This window comes from Ambystoma mexicanum, chromosome 5q (genome assembly GCF_040938575.1).
Source record: "Ambystoma mexicanum isolate Mex_15411 chromosome 5q, UKY_AmexF1_1, whole genome shotgun sequence".
NCBI lineage: Eukaryota > Metazoa > Chordata > Amphibia > Caudata > Ambystomatidae > Ambystoma > Ambystoma mexicanum.
Window position 1 is genome coordinate 871,246,015 of NC_090933.1, and position 13,939 is coordinate 871,259,953.

At 49.1% G+C, this 13,939-nt stretch overlaps 1 protein-coding gene across 1 annotated transcript in view; it reads left to right on the forward strand.

Moving 5' to 3' along the window:
- TMEM67 (transmembrane protein 67) overlaps positions 1-13,939 on the forward strand; it is a 2,125,990-nt gene that overhangs the window by 1,597,935 nt on the left and 514,116 nt on the right. The window contains exon 17 of the mRNA XM_069621352.1: positions 1,158-1,256. Coding sequence (XP_069477453.1) covers positions 1,158-1,256 — 99 coding nt within the window. The remainder of the gene's footprint in view (positions 1-1,157; positions 1,257-13,939) is intronic.

A 13,939-nucleotide genomic window follows, 5' to 3' on the forward strand; every position in this document is an offset into this window, starting at 1 on the left:
CTATTGAATTGCCATACCTTTTATTTATGTGTTTTGTTGTTTAGTGTGAAGGCCAGGTATCCTGTGTAAATGTGTTCGCTTAGCTTTTATAATAGGCAGTGAATTCCTCAACAGAGTAGGGAAAGTGAGGCATTTTGATACATTTTCTTTTAAAATAAAATGGCATATTTTGAAAGATCTTCAAACAGTTGTCCGCCGCGCATTGCTGACCCCTCGCATATACCACAAATGGAAGTAGGGTTTGATACCTGACCATTCTGACAAACAACTCTCACCAATACTGACACCCAGGCCTGGTGAAAGTGTCACGAAACCTGGTTATATTGAGGCAACAGGCCATGTTCATCTACTACTCCAGGGTCTTGAGGAACAAGCACATCCTTGAAAGGACATACACTTACACCTGTTTGCAATGTCACAGAACACTGCACTCGAATCACGATGAAAGGTGAGACACTGACCATAAGTTACACTGGCATCAAGGCATCTGAGAAGGTGTCACAAATCCTGATCACAGTGAGCCAACATACCATACTCCTCAGGCAATCTCTTGTGTCGGGGAATCAGAAACTCTGCACACCAATCCCCAAAACCACAGGAATGATCCTTGAGGGAACCCCCTTTGATAGAGCTTATTTGCCCACTCAAACAGGCAGCCATCAACATCAAGATGTCATACGAATGATGGGCATCGCTCTTTCGAAATGCTACCTAAAATATTAAGTGAACAGAGTTAAAACGTTCTTGTCTCCGAATAAGTGGGAACACGTACTTCAGCTGACACAAATGGACTACAAATAGTAAATATGAAAAAGGTGCAGGGCATTATAATGCTTTGTCAAGCTGGGATTGAGACTGGAAGAAGCGCACACCAGATAACTTGATCTACCTTTTTTAGTTTAGTAGATATTTTCCATTGTTGACAATCTATAGCACCTGTTGACTCCTTTTCAACTGCAGACATGAGCTGCGTTTGCTTGTTGGACATCTTGGTAGAGCCGTTATTACGAATACATCATATTACTAATTGTACAGAGCATGCAACCATTTCATGGGCTTGTCCTTTTCTGACCTCTTTCCATGTTACTCTGAATGTTTCCAACCTTATTTCTGACACTATTGACTTGTACAACAGAATTGATTTTTTTTCATTGCAGGCATTTGTAAAATTCCTGATGTTTTATGCTGGTGACCTTGCCAATGTGTTCTTCATTGTTACTGTGGGCACAGGTCTCCATTGGCTTATTTTCTTCAAGGTAAGTGCAATACAAATATTGTTTTTTTCATTTTTGTAATGTTCTATTGAAAGGTGACCATTGTGGAATGTTGTTTATGGCTATTTTCTTTGGATTGATTTGGATAGACAGAAGTATGTCATTTGTACACCTCTCTGAGGACAATGCATCTTTCAATTAATTTTACACATTACTCTACATATCTCGTATATATATATTTTTAAAAGATTTATTTTAACATAGTTCAGAACACATTCCATAGAGTCATACAGCTTGTACTGTTACAGTTTAAGCAGTTGCATACAGGTATAGTATTTGCATTCACCAACATGACAATCAACAACGTATCTTGCATTTACAGTTTCGTTTCCTACATCAGGTAGATTTCAATTTGCGCAAATATTCGTTGAAGGATTCCCAAATGTCCTTGGGCCTGCAGCTTGATGGGACCATTGCAAAATAGGCCTCTTCGCATTCATTAGCCTATGTAATTTCCTTGATCCACATTTCAATGCCTGGTGCGCGTCCAGATTTCCATCGAACCAATATAAATTTTTTGGCCACAAGGCAGCCCAAGTTGAAGAGGCGTCTTAGCTTAACAGCAATTTTACCTATATCACCAAACAGGTATTTTGGAGGGAAGAGCGCAGGGGGAACACCTGTGCGCTCCTGGAGTGTGTCGGCAAACCCCTGCCAGAATCGGGTTATCAGGGGACAATCCCAATACATGTGGTGTGTGTCGGCAACTATCGCATTACATTTGACGCAGCTGCTGTTCACCGTATGGGCGAACTTTGCCATTTTCGCAGGGGTATAGTGTAGCCTATTAAGTATTTTAAATTGAATAAGCCTGTGTCAGGCATTGAGGGACACCTCTTTAATCAGCCGGCCCCAGCGGGTCCACTGTACGTCATCCACCTGGAGGCCCAGATCCATTTCCCACCACACTCTGGCCTGTTGTGGGTGAGTCAAGACGTCCTGGCATTTCTTATATAATCTAGAGCCTAGGACCCTGGGGCTCCCGCCTCTTACTACCATGCCCAGCACCTTGCATTCTTCTGGTTCATTTTAACGATGGCCAGCGTCCCTTGAATGCCACTCTCATTCTGTAGTACTGCAATGCTTTAATGGAACTAGAGCCCAGTTTTGCAGAGAAATCCACATATGAGACAAAGGAGTCCTCGGGAAATAAGTCATGCAGCGTCAGGGTATGCTCGCGGTCCCACCCTCCCTGTATAGCTTTGTCGTAGGTAGGGGCGAGGCCTGGACAGTTCCATAGATGGATCGCCTCCACGTAGGGCTCAGTAACGCCAACCCTTTGAAAGATCCTGGCCCAGGTATTTACTGTCGTACGGACCGGGTCGAACGTGCAGGTGTCGGCATGGTATTTCGCAAGGACAATGGTGCGAGTGCTGGCCGGGCCGGCACTGTATTCTTCTAAGGCCGTATGTCGCGGGCAATCATATGGGGAGTACCAGTGCCCGGCATATTGTGCCTGGGCGACTTCATAATATCCTTCAAAATCCGGGGCCTGCAGTTCCTCCTGTTCGTATTGGCCTGGTCATAGCATCCCAGTTCATACGAGGTGAGCCAGCAGCCCAAGCGAACCGTTTTGTCAAAGTCTTCAGTTTTTCGAAGAATGCACGTGCCGGCCAAGCGGGTATATTAGAAAAGTAATACAGTAGTTTAGGAACCAGCACCATTTTTAATAGGGACAATCTGCAATACAGTGAGATGGGGATCCTAGTCCACACGTTCAATTTGTCATTTAATGTAATCATATATTTTTCACGATTTTCATTCAGTAAGGAGCGCTGTTGGCGTGTGACTGTTATGCCCAAGTATTTTATTTTATCATGAGCCCAGCGGTACCCAGCCAGATCTGGATGGGGAGAGGTGGTCTTGTTCAGAGGGAACAACTCAGATTTCGATTCATTGACATGGTAGTCTGAATAATGAGAGAAAGTATGGACTTCCTTTGGAATTGGGACCAGGTTTGTGGCAGGGTTACTGATGTATATTAACGAGTCGTCCGCATATAGTGAAATTATGTGGGTCGGTCCCGTCACCCCTAGTGCAAATGCATGAGACGCATAATACACACGAGCGATTCTCTGGTGAGATCGAAGAGCAACAGGGATAAGGGGAACCCCTGCCTTGTGCCATGACCAAGCAGGAACATCGGGGAAAGTGTGCTCCTGATGCAGACTCTGGCCGCTGGGGAGGCGTAAAGTAAAGAAACACATTGTATGTAGAATTCCCCCAGGCCCATGCGGCGCAGTACCGAGAACAGAAATTGCCACAACACTGAGTTTAAAGCTTTCTCAGCGTCGTGTGATACCGCCACTGCTTGTGCCCTCGGGTTCAGTTGGGAAATAATACCAAACAGCCGTTGTGAGTTGAATGCTGTCGAACGCCCAGGAATGAATCCTGATTGATATGGGTGTACTAACTTTGTCATATGTGGTAAGAATCTGGTAGCCAGAAGCTTGGCAAATATTTTTGTATCAGAATTTATCAGGGATAGTGGTCTATATGATCCCATCTTGGCAGCTGGTCTATTGGGTTTCAACATTATAGTAATCACAGCCTCAGAGAGGGATGAAGGAAGCCTGCCAGTTTGTAGTGATTCTTCCCATATTCGTAGAAAGTTGGGGGCAAGAATGAGGCCTAATTCTTTATACAGCTCAGCGCCAAGACCATCCTGGCCAATGGCCTTACCAGCTGGGAGCGATTTTATGACTTCTAGTATCTCGTCAGTGGTTGTCATGGTACATGCCCCCAAAACCCTGAAACCCGCAAGCCTTTGGGACTTCCCAGGCCCCAGCTAGGCTCACCTGGGTTCAGTCCTGGCGCCGCTGGCGCCAGGCTCATGGTAAGTGTTAAATACATGGTGCATTTATTTGGCTCTGAGATGCTGAGCCCATTCAGTACAGGGTGTGGATTGGGACTACTTTACCAGAGAGACAGGATAAGATGAAGGGGACTATTTTCCTGGAACTACTTGCAAGGCTATTTAAACCGCACCTTGCAAACTGAACACGCTTCGCGTTAATCTGCACTCCTGCAGCGTAACACTCACCGTGTCAGTTCTTGCATCCTTTCTGCCACGCCCATCCATAGTCTTCTATCCATCGGCACCTGTGAAAATAGAAGAACAAGAGTTATTCACGCATTGAAGGCCTTACCTGCAGAACATCCGGGCCTCGCCTTTACGCTTGTCAAAGGACCGCCGAATCTGTAGAAGATCAGAACAGAAGGTACCCTCCTGGGTAGCGACGCACCTGACTCGGCCTCCTCCAGGAACTCCAGCGAGCAGTTCTCCATCATTCTGCATTGCACTGCATCTCGACACCGTCAGTCGGACCTTCCATCTTCTTCCTGGAAAAGTGCTGCACCTGCCGAACAGAAAAGACAAAGCAGGTTAGTCGCACACAACAAGAAGGCTAAAATAATGCGAACTATAAGCGCATCTCGCACAGCGCTCTACTTACCGGCAAGAATCCTGCACATCATTGTCAGGAGAGTCATCCATCATCCGAAAACCGCTTTTGTGCCGCACCTGAAAGACAAGAAAACGAACATTAGTTATCTTCCATGCAAGGACTTAAGGCAGCTATTTCATGGAGTTATTGGAATAGAGACTTACCTGCTTACTCCGGTCCATCCACTTCAGCAACCTCCATCGTATCAGTGAAGTAACTCGATCCAGGAACTACAGAGTAACCGCGCCCCTCCCAGAGAGTGTGCAGGACGGAGAGCTCACCCATATAATAGTCAAGGTGAGCCAGGGAAAAAGAAGGATAACACGGAAGGAGGTGAAAATCAAAACCAGCTCCACACAGTTGGCTAATATCTTGTTTCAACTTGCAGATGAACATCTCCTGAGGCAAGACAGAAGGGAAGACGCAAGCAGGCCCTCATTAAGCAGAACAACACCAGTGCAGACATCATCCTTCACACACGAGCACGCCCCCGTGGAGACCAGGTGAGTGTGACAGGTTAGTGGCTGGTTAATGGCCAATTGGGCCTCGACTGAGAGCTTTGTCAGTGGGATCTCATCTAGGTATGCGCCGAGTTCGGTAGGCGTACAGTCATTAGAGTTGGATTACAGGGCTTCATAGAATCTGTGGAATTTGTTGTTCACTGCCCTCGGGTCATTGAGGGTAACTCCGGAAGGGCTATGTATTCCAGAGATATGTCCCCCCCCCCCCCCCTTTCAACTCTAATCGCGTGTGCCAATTGACGCCCAGGTCTGTCAACCTCACCATATTTCCTAGCTTGTATAGGGTAGTAGAGCAACTGAACCTCCTTATCAGCTAGTTCACAAAATCCCAGCAAATTTCCTTTGTATGCAACCCAGAAGAGCTTGCTTATGCGTAGTGCCGTAGTCTACTTCCAGTTTCTTGAGGTCGACTTCTAATCTGTTTAGTTCGCATCTGGTTTCTCTCAAAATCCCAGATGACATGGAGAGGATCTCTCGTCTAACCCATACCTTAAAGGCCTCCCAGATTGTTCCGTAACACTGCACTGTCCCGTCATTCCTCTGAAAGAACTCCTCAGTCCCTTGGTACAGCGCCTCAAGGAAGGTAGGGTCTTCTAAGCAATTGGGGGGCATACGCCAGAGTGGACGTGAAGCAGCGTGTTCACCCCACATTAGCGTAAGCGTAATGGGGGAGTGATCCAAAATTGTGCGGGGAAGTATTTTACTCTCCTTCTCTTGAGGCATGAGTATATCCGGTATTAACCAGTAATCTAACCTTGAGTGTGCATCGTGGACTGTGGAATAGAATGTGTATTCGCGTAAGGTGGGATTGCGAGCTCACCAACTATCTATTAGACCCAGGTGAGTAGTCACATTCGACCTGCACCACTCAAGTCCCGCTGTGTGTTTCTGGATCTGTCCATCGTGCAATCTAGAATAAGGTTAAAGTCCCCTCCCCAGATTATCTGCGATTGGGGGTTCGCAAGTAGAAAATCCAGTAGTAGGCCATAGAACTGGGAATCATCCACATTGGGGCTGGAAGTGTTAACTTGTACAGTGTTCACTCTTGCCAGCTCCCCCCAGAATGACAAATCTGCCCTCCTGGTCAGTATTCTGCTTGGTCTCTTGAAACGGTATGGAGCGGTGTATTACCTCACAGGCTTGTGAGGAGTATGTAGGGTAGGTGTGCTGTGGGCCCCATGATTTGGCAAATGTCATTTACAGGCCCCAAGGTGTGTGTCTCTTGCAGCGTCGCCACTCTAGAGGCCTGTCTATCTAGATACGCCACGAGTTCGCACGCTATAATAGGGTGAATAAGGCCATGGATGTTCCATGACAGAAATGTAATATCACTCCCTGTCATGTTGGAAGTATGCAAGATAATGTCCCAATCACAGCCAAAGGGCCACAGTAGGCAACTGTGTTATGAACTTTAGGAGTGGTCCGCACAGATTTTGAAACTTAAACATACAAACTTCAAACAGCGACCTTGCAAGGTCCAAACATTTATAGATGCCTCCCCTCTCAACCCCGCCCCCCTCCCACATCATCACCCCCAACTTGACGATGAAACCCAAATTACATTGTAACATTCTGAACTCTCACGGGGAGCGCTGTGTGCGGCCTGTGGAACTGTTCAACCGACCGGCTCCTTGCCCCCAACACCCCATAACAAATTACCTGTGTCCATATTTACGTCTGAAAAATGTGGGCTTGCACAACCAGAGGGTGTCAATCATTATCCATACTGTTTGAGTCTCTGTCAGTGGGGGAGCTCCCTCCGGACTCACGGTTTCTTCTTTGCAGTGGAATGGAGATCTTGGCCTCAATGTACGCAATTGCTTTGTCTGGATCCTCCAAGAAATTAGCCCTTCCTCCATGCTGTATGCGCAGCTTTGTCGGGTAGAGTAGTGCATATTGAACCTGACGGATCCGCAGCAACCTCTTGGCTGGGTCGAATGATTGTCACGACCCTCGCCCAAAACCCCCTCTTGCAAACCCATTGGCCAGGTGGAGTCAGGACTCTGGCCTCTAGAGCCTGGCATCCTCTTCAAAAGCCCTCATGGGGCCAGTCCTGGCGCCTATGGCGCCAGGCTCATACACCATGAACAACAATGTGCTTGGGAACTACTTTATTGTATTGTCAGCCAACATGGAGGCATCCATATAGCTTGGTTCATAAGAACCAAGCTATGCGGTCTAGTGTTTTGGGTGTGGCAGGCCTGGAACTACTTTCCCTGGTACTACTTTACCTGGGCTATATAAACCACACCCTGACTGCAGAACATGCTTTGTGTTACTTTGCAGCTTGCAACGTGATGCTCACCGTGTCCAGCTATTCCCTCGAACCTCTTAGAAGCAGAACATGCAAGGAGACAAAAGGAACATCATTAGCAGCAGCATATTACCGGCAGGCTTCATCTTTAAACACTCGCAGCTACTGAGAACAGCTTCCTCGAATCTGCACGCCCCCCGGACAGAACGACCTGAAAGAGGAAGATAGAGGCAACATTAAAGAAAGCTGTAGAGACATTTACAAATTACGAACTGCTCAAAAGGCTTACCTGGCTGGTCGCCTCTCGGCTGGCACCACTCCGGATATTCCACTTGCACTGAAGAACACCACGACCTACAAGGAAGGAAAACACAGGTTAGCAAAGGCAAGACTTTGCAGCGCTGCGCATATCGCTTACTTACCGCATCATATCGCTCTTAATGCGCCATCATTTACCAGCGGGGCTCAACCAAGCCAGTTCGCCGCGCTGAAGCTCTGCATAGCTAAGGGAGAAAAAAAGAGACATTTTAAACAAAGAAAGGCATGCAGGATAGCAACAAAACTAAAGAACAGCAATAAGACCTACCTGAAAAATATCAGACGGGCCGGCGTCAGTGAAGTAACTGAACCGCACTCGCCCATGAAAAACAATGTGCCCTTGCAAAGAAGGCAGGACGGAGAGCACGCCTAATTCTACCACAAGGTGAGGAGAGGGCGCCAGAGGGACTTAAAGCATACCGGGGTGGAGGGAGGATACTTACCCCAGTCGGTCAGTCTTGAACACAGTCGTCCTGTATTTTCAGGCAGAACCTTCCCAGTAGACCACATCAGGGCAAAGCTAAGAAGCATACCAGCGAGTAACCCGGCTGGGTGGCGTCCCTGTGGATACCAAGTGAGCGTAACAATGATTTACGTTTGGACAGAACATTAGCAGCAAAATCGGGGTATATATGTAAGTCTGCTGATTCATATCGAAGTGACCCTTTTTTCTGTGCCATTATGGAGGAGTAAGTCTCGGTCCCGGTAGTTTAGCGGTCTGACAAGGGTGGTGCGAGGGGGGGCACCGGGCTTGGGGACAAGGGCCAGGACACGATGCATTCTTTCAACTAAGAAATGTTGTGAAAATCCGGAGGGATCAAAAAGAGACTTTAGCAGGTTCTCGATGAATGGTTCCATTGGGTCCTTACAAGCCACCTCTGGGAGACCAACGATGCAGACGTTGTTCCGACGAGAGCGAGACTCTAAGTCCTCAGATTCGCCCACCCTCGTCTTGACCTCTGTTATTTGTGCTCCTTCCTTTTCGACTTTAGATTTCGGTGAGCTAATAGTGGGGACAATGTCATCAAGCTTTGTATTTACGACTAAGGAGCCATTCAGCATTGCGGCGAGCAGTTGGTCATCTCTGGTGGCGCCAGCATACGATGGCTGCCCCTCCGCAGGAGGGGACACCACAAGATCCGGGCACCTGGCCGGTGTGCTAGCCTATGTATCCATGGGACCCTTCTTTTTGGATCCATATCCCTTCGTCATGCTGTCTGGCCATGGGGAGGCGGCGGCGTGCGGCACTCTGGGCATGATTGCAGATGTAATCCCAGGCAATACTCGAAAGGTGATTGTTTCCTTGAAGCCTCACAGCTGAACACCAGTAAAAGGGCAAACTAAGTATATTTCAGGGACCGGGCCGTCCAGGGGCCAAAGGGCACTGACTGTACCGTTGATACACCAGGGGCGAGTTGGGTGGAGTAGACTTAATTGTCCAGCCCGTGACGCGCCACCCTCAGCAGCCCTGAGTTTCCCTGCAGCGGCCCTCCAGGCCTATATAGCTGGAGGAGATGCAGCGTCCGGCAGTGGTCGCCCAGGGTGCGTGGATTTTGTGCAGTGACTTCTTATAGGCAAACCTTTGTGCTGAATATCGCAGGAAACAGCCCAGGCCTATCTCATTTGAGGAGCGGTGACCGTTATCAAAATTGCATTTGTGATCCTATGCAGGTAGCAAGACCATCGGATGAGTGTGGCCGGTGCCGGACTAAGGCTGGCACCCTGCCGCCGCACCACGCCCCAACAGGAATGACCGATTGATAGGATCACGGATAGGACCTGCGTCTATGAACAGAACTCAACAGTGCTCCCTGGCCCGAGCCCCAGCCAGCAGCCAAGTATGTTCCCTCTGCAGTCGAATGAGTCTTCCCCTTTGTCCAGGCCCCAGCCAGGGGCAAGACTTCCCGAATATGTTTATGCTACTGCCGGGGACTTAGCGGGATTGTGTGTGTGCCAGCAACAGGACGCAGCCGTGATGACACGGTACAATGCTCTGGGCAAAGGCGAAGCACAGGAGCAGAAGCACGACCCGTGCTTTTGGATTGACAGCCGTGCAGAGTCCGAGCGGCCGCCCCAGATCTCAACCGCAAGTCTGCCCCAAAAGCACCTCCAGAGTCCTGTGCCCACCGGCACTGGCCCAGTGCATGTCCGGTGGCGCGGGAATGTATGGGCGACCGTGCCTCAGTGATGGTACCCCGCTGCAGTCACTATGGGCTAATATAAACCCGAGCTGCACGGCCCCAGTGACCGTGCTATGGTCGCGTTATTAAACAATACAGTCTGGCGGGAGACGAGCAGTTTGAGATAGTTGCCAATCCCTCGGATGTCTGTGGCGGCAGGAGATTGTCAACACCAACGGTCCGAGGGGGTAGTCGCTCCGACAGGGCAGGGAAGCGTTGAAGTCTAATGGGGAGCCCGCCCCAGGTGCAGCAACCCGACCCAAGCAGGGGTGTGGATGCCGTACAGGCGGCAGTCGCAACTCCGGAGTCAGTGACCTTCTAGTGGCGCCATGCAGGCCCCCAGTGATTCTTCTCAGTGTATTTTCCTTCAGCCTGGTAGATAGAACATCTGCATCCGAGGCGGAGAAGCACACAGCACCGAAGAACACACAATCACACCACGCTAGTCTGTGTTGCGCTGCGGCCAGTGTCTGTCGTCGGCACAGGACGGCCTCACCGGGCAGGAGGGAATCAGCCAAGGGACCGCAGCATCTTCTGCAGCGCGGCCAACGGATGGAATCCCCGCTGCCACGCCGCACCAACAGGGTCAGGTGCAACAGTCGCACGCAAGACTCTCCGGAAGATGCCCTCTGTACCACGCGACCATCGCTACAGCAGCGGGTCCCAGTCGAAGGTTGTGGGCCGTACCCGGTTATTGGAGCAAGGAGTTGTCTTCCCTTCACACCGGGCCACAGTGTTCCACAGTGTGCGTATTCATATCCACTGCGGCGCACCTTCTCCTGTAATTGGCCCACGGAGAGCCCCCGGACACAGCTGTTTTCAGGGCTCCTCTGCCGCCTCGTTGCAGGGCGATGAAGGGTTCCGGGCTGCCAGTCAACAAGGAGCGCAGTCCAAGCCGCTCACCAACGACCAAAGTCTCTTGAGGGCTCAGTCGATCGCAGGCTCGACTCCCCCAACAAGGGAGCACATGGACCATCTAGCGGGAGATCCACTCTCGGCAAGGAGGGGGTCAGAGACCCACTGCTGGTTCTGGATCGATCACTGACAAACCACTGAGAGCACCTCCAACAAGGGCAAGCGCCAGCCGCCTTCTCCACTGTGGGTCGCCGTCTCGCCACCGCCTCTACCCACGTGAGAGCTCCAGAGTGGTAGGCAAGGCCCAGTTGCACGAAGCGCCACAGCCCCAGGCAGGCACCTCTCCCTCAGTCCACCCAGATTCAACACCACTACCTCTACACTGACAGACGGAGCGTTCACCAGGTCGTGGCAGGCATTTGAATGTCAGAAAGTTGGACAGAAACGGATTAATTTAATAAACGGATATTGCGGGGCTGGAGCTACACGATAAGGCCGCCAACTTGCTTGGCTGCACAACAGCTCCCCCACATATATCATATTTCTAGTTGCCTCTACTTATGGGTGGCTAAGCTCCTCATATGATCTTCTGATTGCTTGTGATTCTTTAATGCCAATAGGGGTTTTGCTTTACTTCTCCCAGCTGCTCAAACGCGTTTTTCTACTTCTCTCCTTATTGTATCCTTCCTTGGCATGGATCATGACACTGACACTTGCATCCCCTTTGCAAGCCATGTCCCTGCCCGAGGTTGTGTTACCAAAGTTTTCACTGTACTTCTGAAGTGATGATGAAGGTGCTCTCAGAACCTGCTTCAATCTGAGCTGTGGTGAAACCATGGCCTAGAGCCAGCCCTAACACATGTGCAGCTGGACTTTGCTGTGAGAAAAACAGCAGCATATAAAATCCCTCTTAAGGAGTGATTTTGTTCTCGTACTCCTACATCCTGTCCCATTACCTCCGTACTCATGGGTATCTCCATTCGATTGGGACGGGGCTTGCTCATTTGCACAGCAGTATTTCCCCCCCATGCAGACATGTTGGGGCGGATCCTTTGCATACGCCCTCCGGCAACGCCAGCCAGCCCTTTTTTCAAGTGGCGAGGCTGGTTGTTGGTAAGCACTTGCATTTTTCTCTGATTCTTTCGCCTAATTTTCTATGGGTGCCTGCCAGTCTTTTCTCCAGTTTTATTTTTTATAAACTTTATTTAAATTTGACAAGCACCTGTTAAACATTACATCTGAAATGTTAATGCACATTTGCACCATAGCGTTACAGTTCAGGTCCACAAATTGGGCAGCCTCCATTCTGTAGCTAAATATAAAACATAAATTAGTCTTTGGCAAGGAATGTCCGAAATTCACACCAAATGGCCCTAGGCCACGACGCCAGTGGCTGCATTGCAATATGTGTCCTCACACCCATAAACCCACATTAGCTCTCTCAACCATTCACTCTTATTTGCGGGTTGTTGGTCTTTCCATCTCTTGAGAATGCAGCGTTTCATCAGCATGCACCCTACGTTTAGAAGCACCCTCGAGTGTTTCTCTGGAATCTCCTCCCATATCACGAACAATACGCTCATGGCTGATCTCTCCATATGCCTATACACAACTTCTGACAATATAGCATGGATCTTCTCCCAAAAATGCTCCAATCTAAGGCCACTCCACAGCATGTGCATGTGCACTACGTCATCATGGCCACATCTTGGACAGCAGCCTGCATGGTCCGGATATATTTTTGTCAGGCAAAGTGGTGCATAGCGTAGCATATGCAGGATCTTGTACTGAATTAGCTCAAACCTTGTATTTATTGAGACCAGTTTAGTAAATAAACACACATGCTTCCACAGCTTATCCGTTATATCTAGCTTGAGTACTGCTGCTAATTTTCCATGTGCCCTATCTCTCTTTTCAGGGGTCTTGTCCAATATACATGCATCTAAGGAGGCCAATATTCTCTGGCAGCCATAGGAATTGGATATGGTAACTAGCAAGATGTTCTCAGGGGTTCTAATGGGTAACAGTCCCACCATTTTGGCACAGCAGCTTTTAATCTATAAAACTGAAGGATTTCCGTGGGCATACCTATATGTCCCTCCCTTCATGTTTGCAACGTAAGGAACTTCCCATTTGGGAACAGGTCTCCTATTGTATGATATCCCAGTTTACTCCAGTGTTTCATCAGTGAGGTATCCCAGGTGGGGGGCGAGGTTGGGGCAATTCCCAAGCGGTAGCCATCTATAGTACAGTTTGTCCCTTCTGTTTTCTCGAAAATAGCTCTCTAGGCAAACAACATAGTCTGCACCGGGTCGAATGGGCAGTCATTTGTGTAATCAGTACCTAAAGCGAATGTCCTCATGTCTGAATTCCCTGCAGCCACCCTTTCTAATTTAAAATGCGATCTAAGTCCCTCAGTCCTGTACCAGTAGGTTGCAAATTGCACCTGGGCAGCCAGCTGGTACAGCTCAATCTGTGGATTAGTTAACGCCCCCCTGTAGTAGGGTTGCGCCATATTCTCCCATTTCATCCAGAGTGCCGGATAAGCTATTTTTATTGGTGTTTTCACATATAATCATACAACATTACCAAACCGATCATCAGTACAAACAGTACACCCTTGGTCATATGCATATGTTCACCCCCCACAACTCCCCCCTCCCATCCCGGCCTACATCCCTGCTACCGTTCACTGCTTCCTTCCCAACTGACTATTCGAGTATCCTGGCCCCTTGTTCCAGAGCCATCACGTGTTCTGCGCCTTCTGTACTGGGGCAGATAGAGCCGCTATCAGCTGTCTCCACGCCTCCAGCCCCCCTCCCTCTTGGTCCTCATCCCTCCCTTTTGCTTCCTCCCACACCAGTGTTTCTGCATTAGCCCATTTACTAAATCTCTCCACCCCATAGCAATTCTGTATTTTTTGTACATATGCTAGATCCTTAAGTTTGCTCGCATGCTTGACCCTTTTGGGTCTAGGGAAGCCCCCCCAGGAGACAAGCCACAGGGGATCCCACATCCAGAGTAATTTCCGCCTCGGCCATGATTTGGACTACCTCGCCCCAAAACTTGCTTATCTCTGCGCACTCCCAAA